Source organism: Oryx dammah, unplaced genomic scaffold, assembly GCF_014754425.2.
Source record: "Oryx dammah isolate SB20612 unplaced genomic scaffold, SCBI_Odam_1.1 HiC_scaffold_11, whole genome shotgun sequence".
NCBI lineage: Eukaryota > Metazoa > Chordata > Mammalia > Artiodactyla > Bovidae > Oryx > Oryx dammah.
In genome coordinates this window covers 10,659,170-10,674,374 of record NW_024070195.1, presented here as the reverse complement: position 1 = coordinate 10,674,374, position 15,205 = coordinate 10,659,170, and the positions used below count along the sequence as shown (strand labels likewise).

The 15,205-nt window shown below is 40.7% G+C and overlaps 1 protein-coding gene across 1 annotated transcript in view; it reads left to right on the top strand.

Annotated features, from left to right (window-relative positions):
- DTNBP1 (dystrobrevin binding protein 1) overlaps positions 1-15,205 on the top strand; it is a 100,271-nt gene that overhangs the window by 52,981 nt on the left and 32,085 nt on the right. The window contains exon 7 of the mRNA XM_040249301.1: positions 2,355-2,377. Coding sequence (XP_040105235.1) covers positions 2,355-2,377 — 23 coding nt within the window. The remainder of the gene's footprint in view (positions 1-2,354; positions 2,378-15,205) is intronic.

Genomic DNA, 15,205 nt, shown 5'->3' with positions numbered 1-15,205 from the left:
ACAGACACTGGATTCTTGGCTCCATGGTTGTTATTTGGGGTAGCAGTAGGGAAGAGCTGCTGCTGCTGCTAAGTTGCTTCAGTCGTGTCCGACTCTGTGCAACCCCAGAGACGGCAGCCCACCAGGCTCCCCCGTCCCTGGGATTCTCTAGGCAAGAACACTGGAGTGGGTTGCCATTTCCTTCTCCAATGCATGAAAGTGAAAAATCAAAGTGAAGTCGCTCAGTCGTGTCTGACTCTTAGCGACCCCATGGACTGCAACCTACCAGGCTCCTCCGTCCATGGGATTTTCCAGGCAAGAGTACTGGAGTGGGGTGCCATTGCCTTCTCCAGTAGGGAAGAGCAGTGTCTGTGAAATCATTCTTCCCAGTTTCACCTTTTTTTAAAACAGGAGGTGCCTTTTTGAAATTTCACTGCTTCGTGTTCTGAAAGAAGGACAGCAGAGGCCCTCTGAAGACTGTAATCGGAGAAAAGAGAATTAGTGTTTAGAATACTGAACTGAAGGACTTCGCTGGTGGTCCAGTGCTAAGCCTCGGCATTCCTAATGCAGGGAGCCCAGGTTCGATCCCTGGTCAGGGAACTAGATTCCACAGGCCACATCTAAGTGTTCCCATGCTGCAACTAAGATTGGCACAGGCAAATAAATATTAAAAAAAAAAAAAAAAGAATACTGAGCCAGGTGTTCTGTCATCCTGTCTGCCCCTTGGTCGCCGTGGGGAGTGGCTCACACGAGGGCATCTGGAGGGGTACGTGAAGGTGCCCCCTCAGAATGCTGTCTTCGGCAAGTGCTGCCTTTCTCTTCAGCCTTTTCGGCATTCATCCCATTTGTTGTTCAGTCGCTAAGTCACGTCCGACTCTTTTGCGACCCCGTGAACTGTAGCCCGCCAAACTCCTCTGTCCGTGGGGTTTCCCAGGCGAGAATATTGCAGTGGGTTGCCACTTCCTTCTCCAGGCATCTTCATCTCATTCAGTTCAGTTCAGTCGCTCAGTCGCGTCCGACTCTGCGATCCCATGAATCGCAGCACGCCAGGCCTCCCTGTTCATCACCATCTCCCGGAGTTCACTCAGACTCACTTCCATCAAGTCCGTGATGCCATCCAGCCATCTCATCCTCTGTCATTCCCTTCTCCTCCTGCCCCCAATCCCTCCCAGCATCAGAGTCTTCTCCAATGAGTCAACTCTTCTCATGAGGTGGCCAAAGTACTGGAATGTAAAATAGGTTTCAGGCAGGTTTACTTTCTACCTAATCTTTTAAGAATGAAGCTGGGCTATTGGCCAAAGGGAAATGATTGCACCCTTATTAAGGACAGGATTGAAAGTAACTTTTATTCCTTAGTTAATGAACTCTGGTGCTGGAGTAATGTTATCATGAGTTAGTATTTTTAGGGGGAAAAAAAAAAGGAGTGATATGACCACGTGATTTAAGAACCTCCACTCGGCTGTTTCAAGAACACTGGCTTTTCAGTGGGCAGCTTGCCAGTCCTTCCTGGCCAGCTGTTCATGGTAGTCAACTGTTATGGAACATGAGCGGTATTGTAATTAGCAATGAGGAATTCTGATTTGAGAATCCAGAATAGCTCTAGAATTTGCAAATAAAAGACAAACATCTCATATTTTAAGTGGGATAAGCCTTTACAAATAAATTTGCCTCCTCAAAATTACTTTTAATTAGTACTGATAGTGAGAAAAATATAATCATAAAATTATTAAGGAAAACCTGAAAAAAACTTGCTTTTGACTTCTTTGTCAAAAATGTTTTACGACCGTTCATCTATCTTCCTTGGCTGTACGTCTCCCCAGGAGGCTTTGTGTTTCAGCATTCCTAAGTGACACGAAATCACACACCAGAGCGTTTCCTGGAGGCTTGGCCCTTTTGTGACAGGATGGTCTGTGGACTTCAACCCTTTGATATATGATTTCCCCTTTCATTTAGAAAAGGAAATAACTGCTCCTCTTTTGAATGATTTTTAATTAAAGATTTTTAAAAAATCTATTATTATTTATCCATGAAAGGAAAAGTAAGTTGCTTTTATAAACTGGTAGTTAAATATATTAGATGGTTCATGGCTGGCATTAAAATGCTCTGTTTTTTTGTTTTGTTTAAGTGTTTCAGTGTTTTAATAGTTTAAATTTTGGTAGAACTTTTTTGAACCATTAGTAGAGTAATAGCAGAAAAACTGAGAATAGTAGCTTTAGGCTAACTGTATTGGTAATTTCAAAGAGTAATGGACTCCATGTGAGCATCCAGAAATACCACTCTCAGCAATTAAAGTACTTAATGTTTTATTATAATCTAAGAGCAGTTTCCATTGGGAGTAGATTAATAAATGTAAGTTTTCTTTGTTTTTCCTACAGGAAGGAACTTGAAACCTTCAAAGGTAATTTTGTGTTTAATTCTTCACTTTAAAGTAGATGAGAGTTAATTGATGTCAGATGTTTTCTCTTGATGATGATAATGAAAGAATGCATTCCTTTTTCTTTAAATCAGACAGTTTACATCAGAAAATGCAAGTTTGCTTAATACTGTTTTTGTCAATTTATTTAATCACGGTGGTTTTGATATCAGCTGTAACACATGTACCAAGTGAGAGTTTCTGCTAATGGCATCATAAATAGTATGTTAGGATGATATAATGTGGACTTAGAGGCTGTTGAGAGTCATAGTTGGAGAAGACTCTGGTTTCTGTTGCGTAGAGAGAGTCTGGGCCTCACGGAGAGGTGATGGTGATAGAGGTGGCTTGCAGGCAACCCAGAGTCCCCTGAACCGCCTGCGGGGTTTTCAGTGCTGGCCCTGCTCAGCCACCATCTTGTCACTTTGGATAAGTCTCTTTACCTTTTTCAAGCTTATCTGTAAAATCGTAAGCTTTGCTGAGCTGTATTCTGAGATACTAAAAGTGCCTAGCGTTGCTTTTTAATTTTAGGGAACTTTTGCAAGTGAGTGTGAGAAATAATTCTTGGTCGTGCTGACTCTTGGAAACACTCATGAAAAATAGGGAAAACCACAGAGTTTCAGAAGGTCAAAGCCCTTCCAGCTTGCCACTTTTCAATTACGCTTTAGAGGTTTTGAGTAGTGAAATTTCTATTCTCAGAGAATTTCAGTAACTGAAAAGACTGTAAATTTTTGTTTATTATGTTTCATTTGTAAACTAGTATTGACTTTTTGAGTTACTGGTTAAAGATTTTCCAGAACATTATTTACAGTTGAATTGTTTATCTCTGTGATCTGTTTGGATGTTTTAGAGAAAACAACTAATACTTGAGATAAAAGGTATAAAGGCTTATTCCTGCTACATCTGTTATTAAACCATCTTGACTTGGCTGGGTTTCTGTTTGGCTGCAGTTATAGTGAATGATTTAGTTCGCCAGTTTGTTGAGGGCCGTGTTAAATGATGATGATCTGATGTATTATCGTGGTTATCATTATTCTTAATCAATTTGTGAACCACACTCATGTACATTATTTTTCATCACTGGTTTAAAATAAGATTTGAAATCCCCATAAAGTGTTATTTTTCTCTCTCCTCCTTTCTTTTAGTCTACTAGTGTCTTCTTATACTGTATTGGGGGAAGAAAAAAAAATCAAGTTAATATTAAAAGACAAGCAGAGACCCAGATTATGCAACATGTCAACTTTGCTTACATCTCAGTACTGAGGCTTTTTTTTTTCATTTTGTATGACAGTATTCCAGAAAAAGAGGAGACCAGCAGTTTGCAAGAGGATAGACAGTGTTGTGTATTACCTGATAGAATAATTCAATTCATGCGGAAATATCTTGTTTTTACATATATCCCTAATTATGTACAGCATTTAACAGCACGTCCAACCCACCCACAGGCCAGTTAAAGCTCTCAATTAGAACAGACCCTAAATGGATTATTGTATCATATCTAGTTTTTTAAAGAACTAATATTCATTAAAAATTATTTCCTCTTGCGTGTTTTGCTAATACTTCAAAAGCATGTGTAGCTTGCAATAAAAAAATATGACTATTCTTCCAAGACATTACTGGAGAAGAGAATTCATTCAAAAATATAATAATTTGTTATTTTTTGAACATTGCTTTTGCCTTTGTTTTTCCTTTTTACATTTCAGGAAAACAGAAAGCATCACTTCCTCCAACTGTTTTATTCAAGTTGTAGTTATATTTAGAAGCTTTTTGCCAAGTTGGGGAAGAACTAACTTTTCGGGGCAAAATTAGTAACCCTCAAGGTTAGTAACAGAGATTGGTGTGATCCACTGAGTTCTGGGCTCTTCCTTCTGTACTCCATTGAGGTTAAGGGGTTCATGTTTATCTTGCCCTTGAGATATATCTAGCAAATCTCTACAGTATTATTGAAACAGTTCATTATTTGTTTTGTTTTTTTAATATTGGCAGCAGGAAGGTCTTCTCTTTTCTCCCCAATATTGCCTTTCTTTAAACTCTTTAGTGCTAGTCACTTGAATATTATACAATATGAAAAGAGTAAGATCTTTAAAGTCTTAATTTTTTAATTCTCAGTGAGAAGGAACCCCATTATTATAACTACATGTAGAGTAAATAAATTGGGGTGCATGTATATTTTTACATTTGTTTTCTCCAGATATATGCCCAGGAATGGGATTGCTGGATCATATAGTAGTTTTATTTTATTTTATTAAGGACCTAGTGGTTATACCAATTTACATGCCCACCAACAGTGGGGGTCTTTTCTCCACACCTTCTCCAGGATTTAATATGCAGTTTAATTAAATATCAGCATTTAATATGCAGTTTAATTAAATACCAGATAAAGTGATGAAACCTCTATTTTAAGGAGACTGTTTTTAAGAAAATTAAGTTGACTGCTTTGGAAGACCTAATACAGGTAAATAGCTTTTTAAAAAATTACTGTAAAATGTTAAATTAGAAATTAGAAAAGACTTGGGGGAAAATAATAAAAATTCTGAAAGAGTCCATACACAAATTGTTTTTCACATCTTAAATTCCCTTTCTGCTTTTAAAAATAGGCTGGAAATTTTATCCAGTGCTGAATAGGTGGCTTATACGAGGATTCTTTTCAACCAGTGGACCTATACTCAAAGAACTCAGGAGAAAAGTTTGGTTATATTTTAAGTTGAAGTGTCTGTATCTGTGTTTTTAAAAAGCCTTTGCTTTGGCTGCTCTGGGTCATCACTGCTGTGCCCAGGCTGTCTCCAGTGGCAGCAAGTGGGGGCTGCCGTCCAGTTGTCGTGCACGGGCTTCTCATCGCGGTGGTTTCTCTGGTTGCAGAGCTTGGGCTCTAGGATGCTTGGGCTCAGCAGTTGCCCCACAGCCTGTGGGATTTTCCCAGACCAGGGACTGAACCGATGTCCCCTGGCCCACCAGGGAAGCCCTTGCATGTGTGTGTTTTTTAATGATTTCCTATGTTAACTGCTTTATTAAAAATTAAATGAGCAGCATGGGATCTAGTTGTGTTGTATAAACGGACATCTACTGTAATCTCTTTACTATAGCACTGCCCAGCCATGTCAGAAATGTGACTGACAGTGTGAAAACATGCCAGGATTTAGTGGTTATCACTGTCACAGTGAGTGGGTCACCAGAGAATGTGGAGAGAGGTGGCTAACACCAGCCTGAGGGAGTGTGATCCCACTTAATGCTTTGTCCTGGGAAGCAAAGCCAGTCAAGGATACAGAGCCAGTGAAAGTGAAGTCGCTCAGTCATGTCCGACTCTTAGTGACCCCATGCACTGCAGCCCACCAGGCTCCTCCGTCCATGGGATTTTCCAGGCAAGAGTACTGGAGTGGGGTGCCATTGCAGTAAAGCCAATGAAGGATACAGGACCAGAGCACTCATCAAAACTGTCCAAGACAGCTCTGTGACAGGAAGGTCCAGAGAGAAGAAGGCTTAAAGGAGAAGTGGTCATCAGTGCTAGAAGTAACGTAGGAAGGTTGAGCAGAATGGGGAAATCCCACTGGAGTTGACAGTGAATAGATAAGTGGTGACCTGACGGAGCTCTTTGTAAAGGGAGACTGCAGATTGCAAATCAGAAGCATGTGAGGCATTTAGGAAAGAAATGAAAAGGTCACTTGAGATAGAATCAGGGTCAAGGTCAGGGAAGAAGGTGAAGTTGAAGATGTTAAGGACTTGATTAAGATCTAGAGAAGATGGAGAAAAAATACCCAGATAGGTTGTCCTTGGAGAGGATCCAAGGATATCTCTTTTTCTGAGACTTTAGAGAAGGAAAGGATGGCAGGTCATAGGGGAAAAAATCTGTGGAAGGAAAGACTGTCTGAACTTGCAAGGCTAGGCTCAAAAGTAGAAATATAAGCCAAAACAAATAATGCTTTGCTTAACACAAAGCTGGGAATTAAAGAGCATATACGATGGGTCAGCAGAGCACGGTGATCTTGGGTGCTAATGAGAACATGACTAAAATGATTGGCCATGGAATTCAGGCCAGAAAGGAGAGGCCGGAAGAGACCAGTCAAATGAGCAAGATACGAGGTACTGGGGATGGTGTTCCCCTTAAAGATGGGAAACACTTGGGTGGTTGAGTATATGGTTGACCACGCTTCTTGTGGTCAAATAAAGAATTTCAGTTTGACATCGTTGAGATAGAGCAGATGATCATGGCTAAATCTGAGTGAAAAAGAAGGCATAAAATGACAATGTCATTGGGGAATTCTGAGGCCATTAGGAGTCGCACTTATTTGGGTGACTCAGATATGAATTATCCATACCGGTGGCTCAGTAGCCACAGCAGGTCATGAATTTAGATGTGGCAGATAGATGGAGAACTTGGGTAGAACATGTTGGGTCAATTCAAGAGTTAGCTTAACACATAAGGCAAAACTTCTGCTGCCATTTGGCAATATTTAGGCAATGGAAACCCAGGTTGGATAATACCACTGTCCTCTGTCCTCAAGGGGCTAAAGCACCGTGGCAAAGCTTCTAGGATAGAAAGGCAAATATATGATTTTAATACAATGACAAAAATATTAAAATAGAAATAAGCACACTATGGTGGGAGTAATCAATCTTTTAGAGAGAGGCACTTGAATGCTGACCTGGCAGAAACAGATAATAAGGACATTCCAGGAAGAGGAAAGAACAACCGCAAAGATGCAGGGACGTTTATCTTATTTCAAGAGCACAAGTTAAAATTTAACTTCTTGTTCAATGAGGAGACTACAGTTAGTTAGTGCTGAAGCATCTGGTGCGTGGGTACAGTAGTGAGGGGTGAAGTTGAGACGTGGGCAGGGCACACATGCCACACAGCTTGTATGTCACGCAGAGGAGCTTTGGCTTTTTCCTTTGGACTAGTGGTCTCCAAAGAGGCCCATGAGTATGCAGAGTAACGTCAGTAGTGGTGCAGAAGAAAACTGGAACTTCTGTTTCTTTTTTTATGTCATCCTTTTATAATTCAATTTCTGTGCATATTCTATAATAAACTAGGACAGGTATTGATGTATATGTTATATAAATGTACATATTTGGGGGTGCATGTTAAACGCTTTTGTTCATGGCAAGACTGCTCAGCAGTCACTCTTGTAGCTGAGAGAGATGAGGTAGGGATGGGAGAACCAGGTTCAATTTAGGGTAACAGGAGGCAGTCTGCATCATAGAGCAGGTTTTCTGGGATCATAGGTTTTCTGAAAGACAGATTGGAAAAGAGCAGGTCTAGAGCAAGAACGGTTAGTTGAGAAACTACTACATATACTCGAATGATGGCAGTGGTTAAATGGAGAGAAAGGCCCAGATTCAAGAATCAAGAATTTCATCACTCTTGTGAGAAGTCTAGGATGACTGGAATTCTGGCTAGGACATGTGGGTGGATTTTTCTTTTACCAGGAAATGTAATACGGGCAGAAGAGCAGATTTGGGAGGGAACCATAGTGGATTCTGTTGGTTTTGGGAGGAGGAGGTACAGTATCAGTTGATTAATGATAATAATTAATCAGTTCATTAATGCAAGCAAGTTCCCAGTAACCCCACAAAAGTGCAGTTTGATATCTGATAGAGAAATGCTTTTTAAAATGTTTTATTGAGATTTGACTTTCATATCACAAATTTCATTCATTTTTAAGTGTACGATTCAGTGCATCTTAGTAAATTTATAGAATTGTGCAGCCATCATCAGAATACAGTTTTAGAACATTTTCATCACCCGTATCTGTTCCTTTCTGCCTCTCTGCATTCAGTACCCTTTTGTGTTCCCAGCCCCAGGCAGTCATTAATCAGTTTCTATCTCCATAGACTTTCCTTTTCTGGACCTTTCAAACGAATGCAGTCATGCGACGTGTTGTATTTTTGCTTCTGGATTCTTTTAGTCATGTTAAATTTTTGGAGTTCATCCATGTTGTACCATATATTAGTAGACGGTTCTTTTTATTGCTGAATTAATGTCCCATTGTATGAATTTATTGCAATTCGTTTATCCTTTCACTGGTTTATGGACATTTGGATTGTCTCCAGTTTGGAACTGTTGTGAATAGTGCTGCTATAGACTTCCATATGCACGTCTGTGTGTAGACTTATCTTTTCATTTTTCTTGGATATATAACTAAGACTGGAGTTTCTGGATCATATGATATGGTTGTGTTGTGTGTGTTAGTTGCTCAGTCATGTCAGATTCTTTGTGACCGCATGGTCTGTAGCCCGCCAGGCTCCTCTGTCCATGGGGATTTTCCAGGCAAGAATACTAGAGTGAGTTGCCATGCCCTCCTCCAGGGGATCTTCCCAATCCAGTGATGGAACCCAGGTCTCTTGCATTGCAAGAAGATTCTTTACTGTCTTATCCACCAGGGAAGCCCTATGATAAGGTTATACTTTTTAGGAAACTGCCAAGCTGTTCTCTGCAGCGGTGGTACCAGTTACATTCCCACCAGCTGTCTAGGGGTTGTGGTTTCTCCTCACCCTTGTTAACCTTGATATCCTTGACTCTTATGCCTAGCTCTGTGATCCATTTTGAGTCAGTTTTTGTGTCTGTGTGATGTAAAAGTCTAAGTTTTCTTGCTTTTGTTTTTCACATATATCCAATTGTCTCAGAACTACTTTTTGAAAAGATTTTTCCCCCCATTCCATTGAACTGCTTTGGCACTGTCTCAGGAAACCAGTGGCCATAAATGTAAAGAAGAGTATATTTCTGGACTTTCAGTTTTGTTCCTTATTGTCAGTACCACACTGCCTGAATTATTGTAGCTTTTGTAATAAGTTTTGAAATCGGGAAGTATAAATCTTCGAACTTTGTTCTTTTACAAAATCATTTTGGCTATTTTAGGTCCTTTGCATTTCTGTGTAAATTTTAGGATCATTTTGTCTGTTTCTACCAAAAAAAAAAAAAGAAGAAGAAGAAGAATCCTGCTGGGATTTTGATAGGGATTGTTTTGAATTTCTAGTTCAGTTAGGGGAGAATTACTATCTTCATAATATTGTGTCTTCCAGTCCATGAACATGGATGCATCTTCATGTGTTTGTAGCTTTTTCCTGAGCTGTATTCTGTTATTTTCAATGTGCAAAGTCTCACTTCTTTTGTTAAATTTACTCATTTTATTCTTGCTGAGTGAATTCAGTCTTGAGCATATTAAATCTGAGATGTCATTACAGATGGAAATGTCCAGTGGGTTGCTGGACGTCAGGAGAGAGACATGAGCTGGAATTGGGAGCAGGCTGACCCGGGTGGGGGTGGGGAGCCTTGGGTCTGGGTGCAGTTGCTCGGTGAGACCAGGCAGAGGAAAACAAAGGAGAGAGGGGTAGAAGTCTAGGAAGCGCTAGAATTCACCTGACGGCTTAAGAAGAGAGCGAGCTCCCCTCGCCGGGGGCGGAGTACAGTCAGCTGCAGAGGTGGGGATGCGTGTCTCGGGGCGTGTCTCAGGGAGCGCCAAGCAGAGCCACGTTATTACAGAGAGGACAGGAGGGAAGATGGTCTGAGAAGGGGCATGTGGTCTGTCAACTAAAGTTCACTGGTGACGGTCCTGGGAGCGATTTCAGCAGCACGGGGGTTCCCGTGTGGGCTGGGAGGGGAACCCAGCTGGCGGAGGACAGGGGGCCAGGGGGAGGTTCTGTCGTGGCCCCCGTGTGACCCGGGTGCCTGGCACATTGATACTGACTAAACATTTGAGTGAATGGGGGAGTAGAGCGGGGCTTTCGAAATCACAGGCTTAGCGGGGAGAAGAGAGGAGAGGCTGGAGGGGAGGAGGGTTTATTGATTTCTGAGAAACTTGAGTGCCTTTGTGTGAAAAGGGGGCAGAAAAGAGGCTGCAGACGGGGAGGGGCTGAGGGCGCGGAGTGGCTGACAGTGAAGCTGTGATGCAGAGAGGACCACGGTGAGGGGCTCAGAGCACACGACTTCGAAACAGGAAGAGACTGTCGACAAGTCTCTGTAACTGTTGGAATTGTGAGGATTTGAGATACTTATTAAAAATACATAGCACCTTCCAAGCTACCAATGAGTGTGGCTGAATTTGAAGGAACCTTTAGGCTAAAGCTGTGCTGAAAGTGAATTGGGGGGAGTTTAAAGATCCCTTTGTGTTGGGAGGCAAGCTGTATTCTTCGCCTTTATCTTAATGCTTGCAGAGCACTGGGTCTCTTCTCTCATCTGATATGTTGTCACTAAGGCGTCTTTGTGCCTCTGTGATGGACTCAGACAGATTTAGTGTGTTTTCAGCCTCTCCCCTACCTTCTGAGCAGCACTTGGTATGGCCCCAGATCCGTGCATACATCTTTGCACACCAGAGCCCTCAGAGCTTGCATTTGGCTTTTATAGAGGCAGTAGATTCTGATACATGTCTGCCGAAGTCATCAGCAGAAAACTAACAGGCTTAATAGAATTTCTTTGGAAAAACCTGCTTCTGGCTCCAGCCTCAGTTCCTTTGTTCTACTCCCAGAAGATGCACAGCAGGGGAGCTGCCTGGTAAACTGGAGGCTTCACTTGACCAGCCTGAGCTTCTGCTCAGTTCTGCTTGCTCAGTGCCCACATCCATGTCATCTCCAGGATTCACCGAAAATAGTCAGAGGAATCCCTGTAGGTGGAACTTTACTTTATGTTTTTTTTCTTTCACTGCTTTTCTTTAAAAATTTTACCTCCATGCTACATTGCAGTGTTTGCGTGGTGTGCAGGTGATTCATCACTAAAAAGCAGAAATAAAATTTCAACTCGATTGGAACCTCTAACCAGTAACATGTTAATGAAAGCATTATTTGTTTCTTTATATTACAAAGACGTGATAGTCACTATAAATTAATACTTAAAACAAGTGGAAATGTTTCCTGGCAATCTGGGACTTTGCTCTTATAATTTTGTGTCCTAGCCCCATCGGGTGAAATTCCCCAGTCATCTTTATGAGGCAGCACCCTTATAATTGAAAGATAAATATAAAATGCCAGGCATTAGAGTAATGAGTCCATTTCTGACGTACAGCTCCGTAAAACCAACTCGGCTTCTCTCGCTGCTGGTATGTGCATTTCCCAAGAAGTGGCTACTTAGTTAAACATGTGAGCCATAGCCAACTCGATGTGAAGTTAAAGTTCCTTCCATGCCGCTGTGTTGGGCTCAACTAAAATGGCTGATTTTCCAAATGGGTTTTGGAAAGGTAATAATGCTTCATACAGATTAAAACCTCTATGTTATTTTCCTAATTTTACAGAACTTTGGTGTTTCCTGTCATGTGTTGGTAATGGTTTTGTGATATTTTATTTTAATAAATAGCACATGTAAGGATATTAAACTTGTGGAATTTACTGCAAAAATTATACCTTAAAAATTAACTGGTAGCTTTTTTTTTTTTCAGTTGAGTAATTTGTTATTCTACCCATGGAGATTACTGAAGAATAATTTTTAATAATTATTGCATTTTTAGAAACTCTATATTATGCCTCTAAGGTGGCACATGTTATGACATGTTATATATCATTCCCTGTCAGATGGATCCCACTTGTTTCTAAAGAGAAAAAATGAAAGAAATACATGTCATCTGAGCTTTTCCTTACTTTATTGTGATTTTTCTGTTCCTGAGATTACATGTTAAAGTTGAACTTGAATTAAAAGGTAACTTCCTTCTCCCTTTCTTAAGTCTATCTTGCATATAGTGTGGCAGACTCTTTAAGCTCAGGATAGACACATTAATCAAAGCAAAATCATAGCTCAGGAATTCATTCTAACGCCGGAGCATTTATGAAACTCTAACCCGAGGTGTTCCTGCATTCTAGGTCATTATTTGTTAAGTGTTCAGGAATAAACTGGTAAGAATAGAGTGAGAACCTTAGAGCTTATTTTTTAAAGTATTTATCAGTAATATATGATAAATGACACTTTCTCCTCTTCCCTCAGTTACACTGTCTTAACATGGTGGTTGTGAGTAAATATTTGAATGTAGATATAACCTGGTATTAAATTTATTTTTTTTAATTATTTAAGAAATTACTCCCTGAAAATCTTGACTTCTTGGTGAATACTGGCTAGATCTTTTTTTTTAATCTGCTTCTTTTTTTAGTTTATTAGAAAGATGGTTTATATTATGTAGCTTAGTATTTTAGTAAAGTTAGTATCTATATCCTAGGGTACAGAAATATTCATATCCTGCCTGTTGATTTTGTCTCTAAGTCAGTTTAAAGACCTAGTTGATTGTTTATTCTAGTAACTGTCATAAGATGTTACACTGTGGCATGACCTAGAACTCTCAAAGATGACAGTTTATATTGAAGAGGATTGTAATTCTAACAGCTTAGGTAGATGTTAAACTGCAAAAAAGTAGAGCCTTGATCAGAGTTGTGGTGCTTAAGCTTAAATGTTACCTTTCTGCGCTTTTTTATAATGAGTATATAGCACTCTTCTGTAAACAATAATTATAGCAATAGAGTCTTTTTAGAAATGTATCAGGACAACTTTCCGTTGTATATCATGTGTGTTTGGTATCATGAATAAATACAGCTGTTCTGTTTCATTACCTTTTTGCTGGAACACTGTATAAACTTGACAGCAAAAATTATACCTTTCAGAAAAGCTAGATTCCAGTAAAACTAAACTCCAGCACCACGAAGGAAGGGGTAAGTGAAGATTTTACCTGTCAGGCTCAAAAAGAGAGTTTATCTGTTGAATTCATATGAAGCCTTATGATTTTCTCTTAGTTTTTTGAAGGTTCGTGCTGGAAAATAACCTAAAGGGTCTTGTAGCTCTGCTGTTTAAACTGTTTGGGCAGGTGATGGAGTTAGCACTTTCTCAGAAGACTGGTCCATAGCTAATGATTTTTATGGATTTCCAGGGCCAATCAAGTGGCTGACTGAGCCCTACAGGAGAGCCATCTAGTCACCAAGGAAAGTCAGCCATGGCTTTCCTTGGAGAGATGTGCTCGTGCCATAAACAGAAATAGATGCTGGTGAATTGTTTTGTTCATGCTTCTGGCCACTTTCAGGTGGGATTTCAGTTAACTTAATGATCTTGAGTGAGGATGTTACATACTAAGGATATCAAATTGTTGACATATGTATTACAGATATTTAAAATCTCAGCTTGGTTATTTGCCTTTTAATTTTATTTGCTTTTTTCTTACACATGGAAGTTTCATATTTTTATGTATTCAGACAGGTATTTTAAAATGACATCCTCCATTGTTTTTATGCCTAAACAGTTCTCTCCCAATCCAAAGAAATAAATGTCAACTTGTAATCTCTTCTGGTTTTTATTCTAGCTTAATTATCATTTGCTGATTTTACTCTAACAAATTTGGAACTTATATTGATGTATAGCGTGAAGTAAGCATCAGTTTTTTGCTGTAGAAGTAATTAATTTTTCTAGTACTATGAAATCATCCTTTGCAGTCCTCAACCTCTTATTGCCAAATTTTGTTGGCTACACTTTTAAATTTTTATTTGTTGATTTTTGGTTGTGTTGGGTCTTCATTGCTGCACGGATTTCTTTCTCATTGCAGCGCGCAGGGGCTACTCTCTAGTTGCAGTGAGCAGGCGTCTCATCGCGGTGGCTTTTCGTGTTGCTGAGCACACGCTCCAGGGCACACAGCCTTGAGTAGCTGCGGCTCCCAGTAGTCGCGGTGCATGAGCTTAGTTGCTCTGTGGCATGTGGAATCTTCCCGGACCAGGGATCAAACCTGTGTCTCCTGCATTGGCAGGCGGATTCTTTACCACTGAGCCAGTGGACCTTTCTCTGGCACTTTCTCCCTCTTTCTTCCTGCATCATCTGCTGAATCATTCCAGCACTTACTCTGAACTGTAAACTTCTTATCTGGTATTGGAGTATATAGCCAATTAACAATGTCGTGGTAGCTTCAGGTGAACAACAAAGGGACTCAGCCATAAATATACGTGTATTCATTCTCTCCCAAATCCCTCTCCCATGCAGGCTGGCACGTAACATTGAGCAGAGTTCAGTGTGTGCTGTACAAATAAAGAGGTCCTTGTTGGTTATCCATTTTAAAATATAGCAGTACGTACACGACATTCCCAGAGTCCCTAACTGTCCCTTCACCCAGGCAACCACAAGTTTATGTTCTAAGTCTGTGAGTCTCTTTCTGTTTTGTAAGTCATTTGTATCATTTCTTTTTCGATCCCACATATAAGGCATGTCATACAGTGTTTCCTCTTCTCTGACTTAACTTCACTCAGTATAACACTCTCGAGGTCCATCCACGTTGCTGCAAATGGCGTTATTTCATTCTCTTTAATGGCTGAGTAATATTCCATTATGTATGTTACCACGTCTTCTTTATCCACCCCTCTGTCAGTGGGCATTTAGGCTGCTTCCGTGTCCCGGCTGCTGTAAACGGTCCAGCGCTTACTCTGATGGTCCCCGTGCTTCACTCTTATTTTTCCGTCTCCTTTGCCTCATTGTCCTGCCTACCCCACCCATCCCAGGTGGGAAGAACCTCTGGGCTCCCTCCTTGGGCCTTTTCACTCACCGTTCTGTGGTCTCATCTGTTCCAAGGCTTTAAACACCATCTGATGCTCATGACTCCCTGATGAGATGGCTCCTGACCTGCCTCTCCCCTAAATTCTAGACTGGAATAGCCAACTACCAGCTCAAATCTCTATGGCTGTGCCTACAGGAACTCTCAACCCAGCACGGCAGAGCCTGGTCTCCACACCCATCTTCCCACCTTCCTGGCCGCTCCGTCATCCCAGCGACACCACCATTCATTTCTCCTGGGGTTCTGACCAAGACAAACACACGACCGAAAAATAAGATGCTGCTTGATCCCTCACTTGCTCTCTCACTTCACATCCGATTCTACA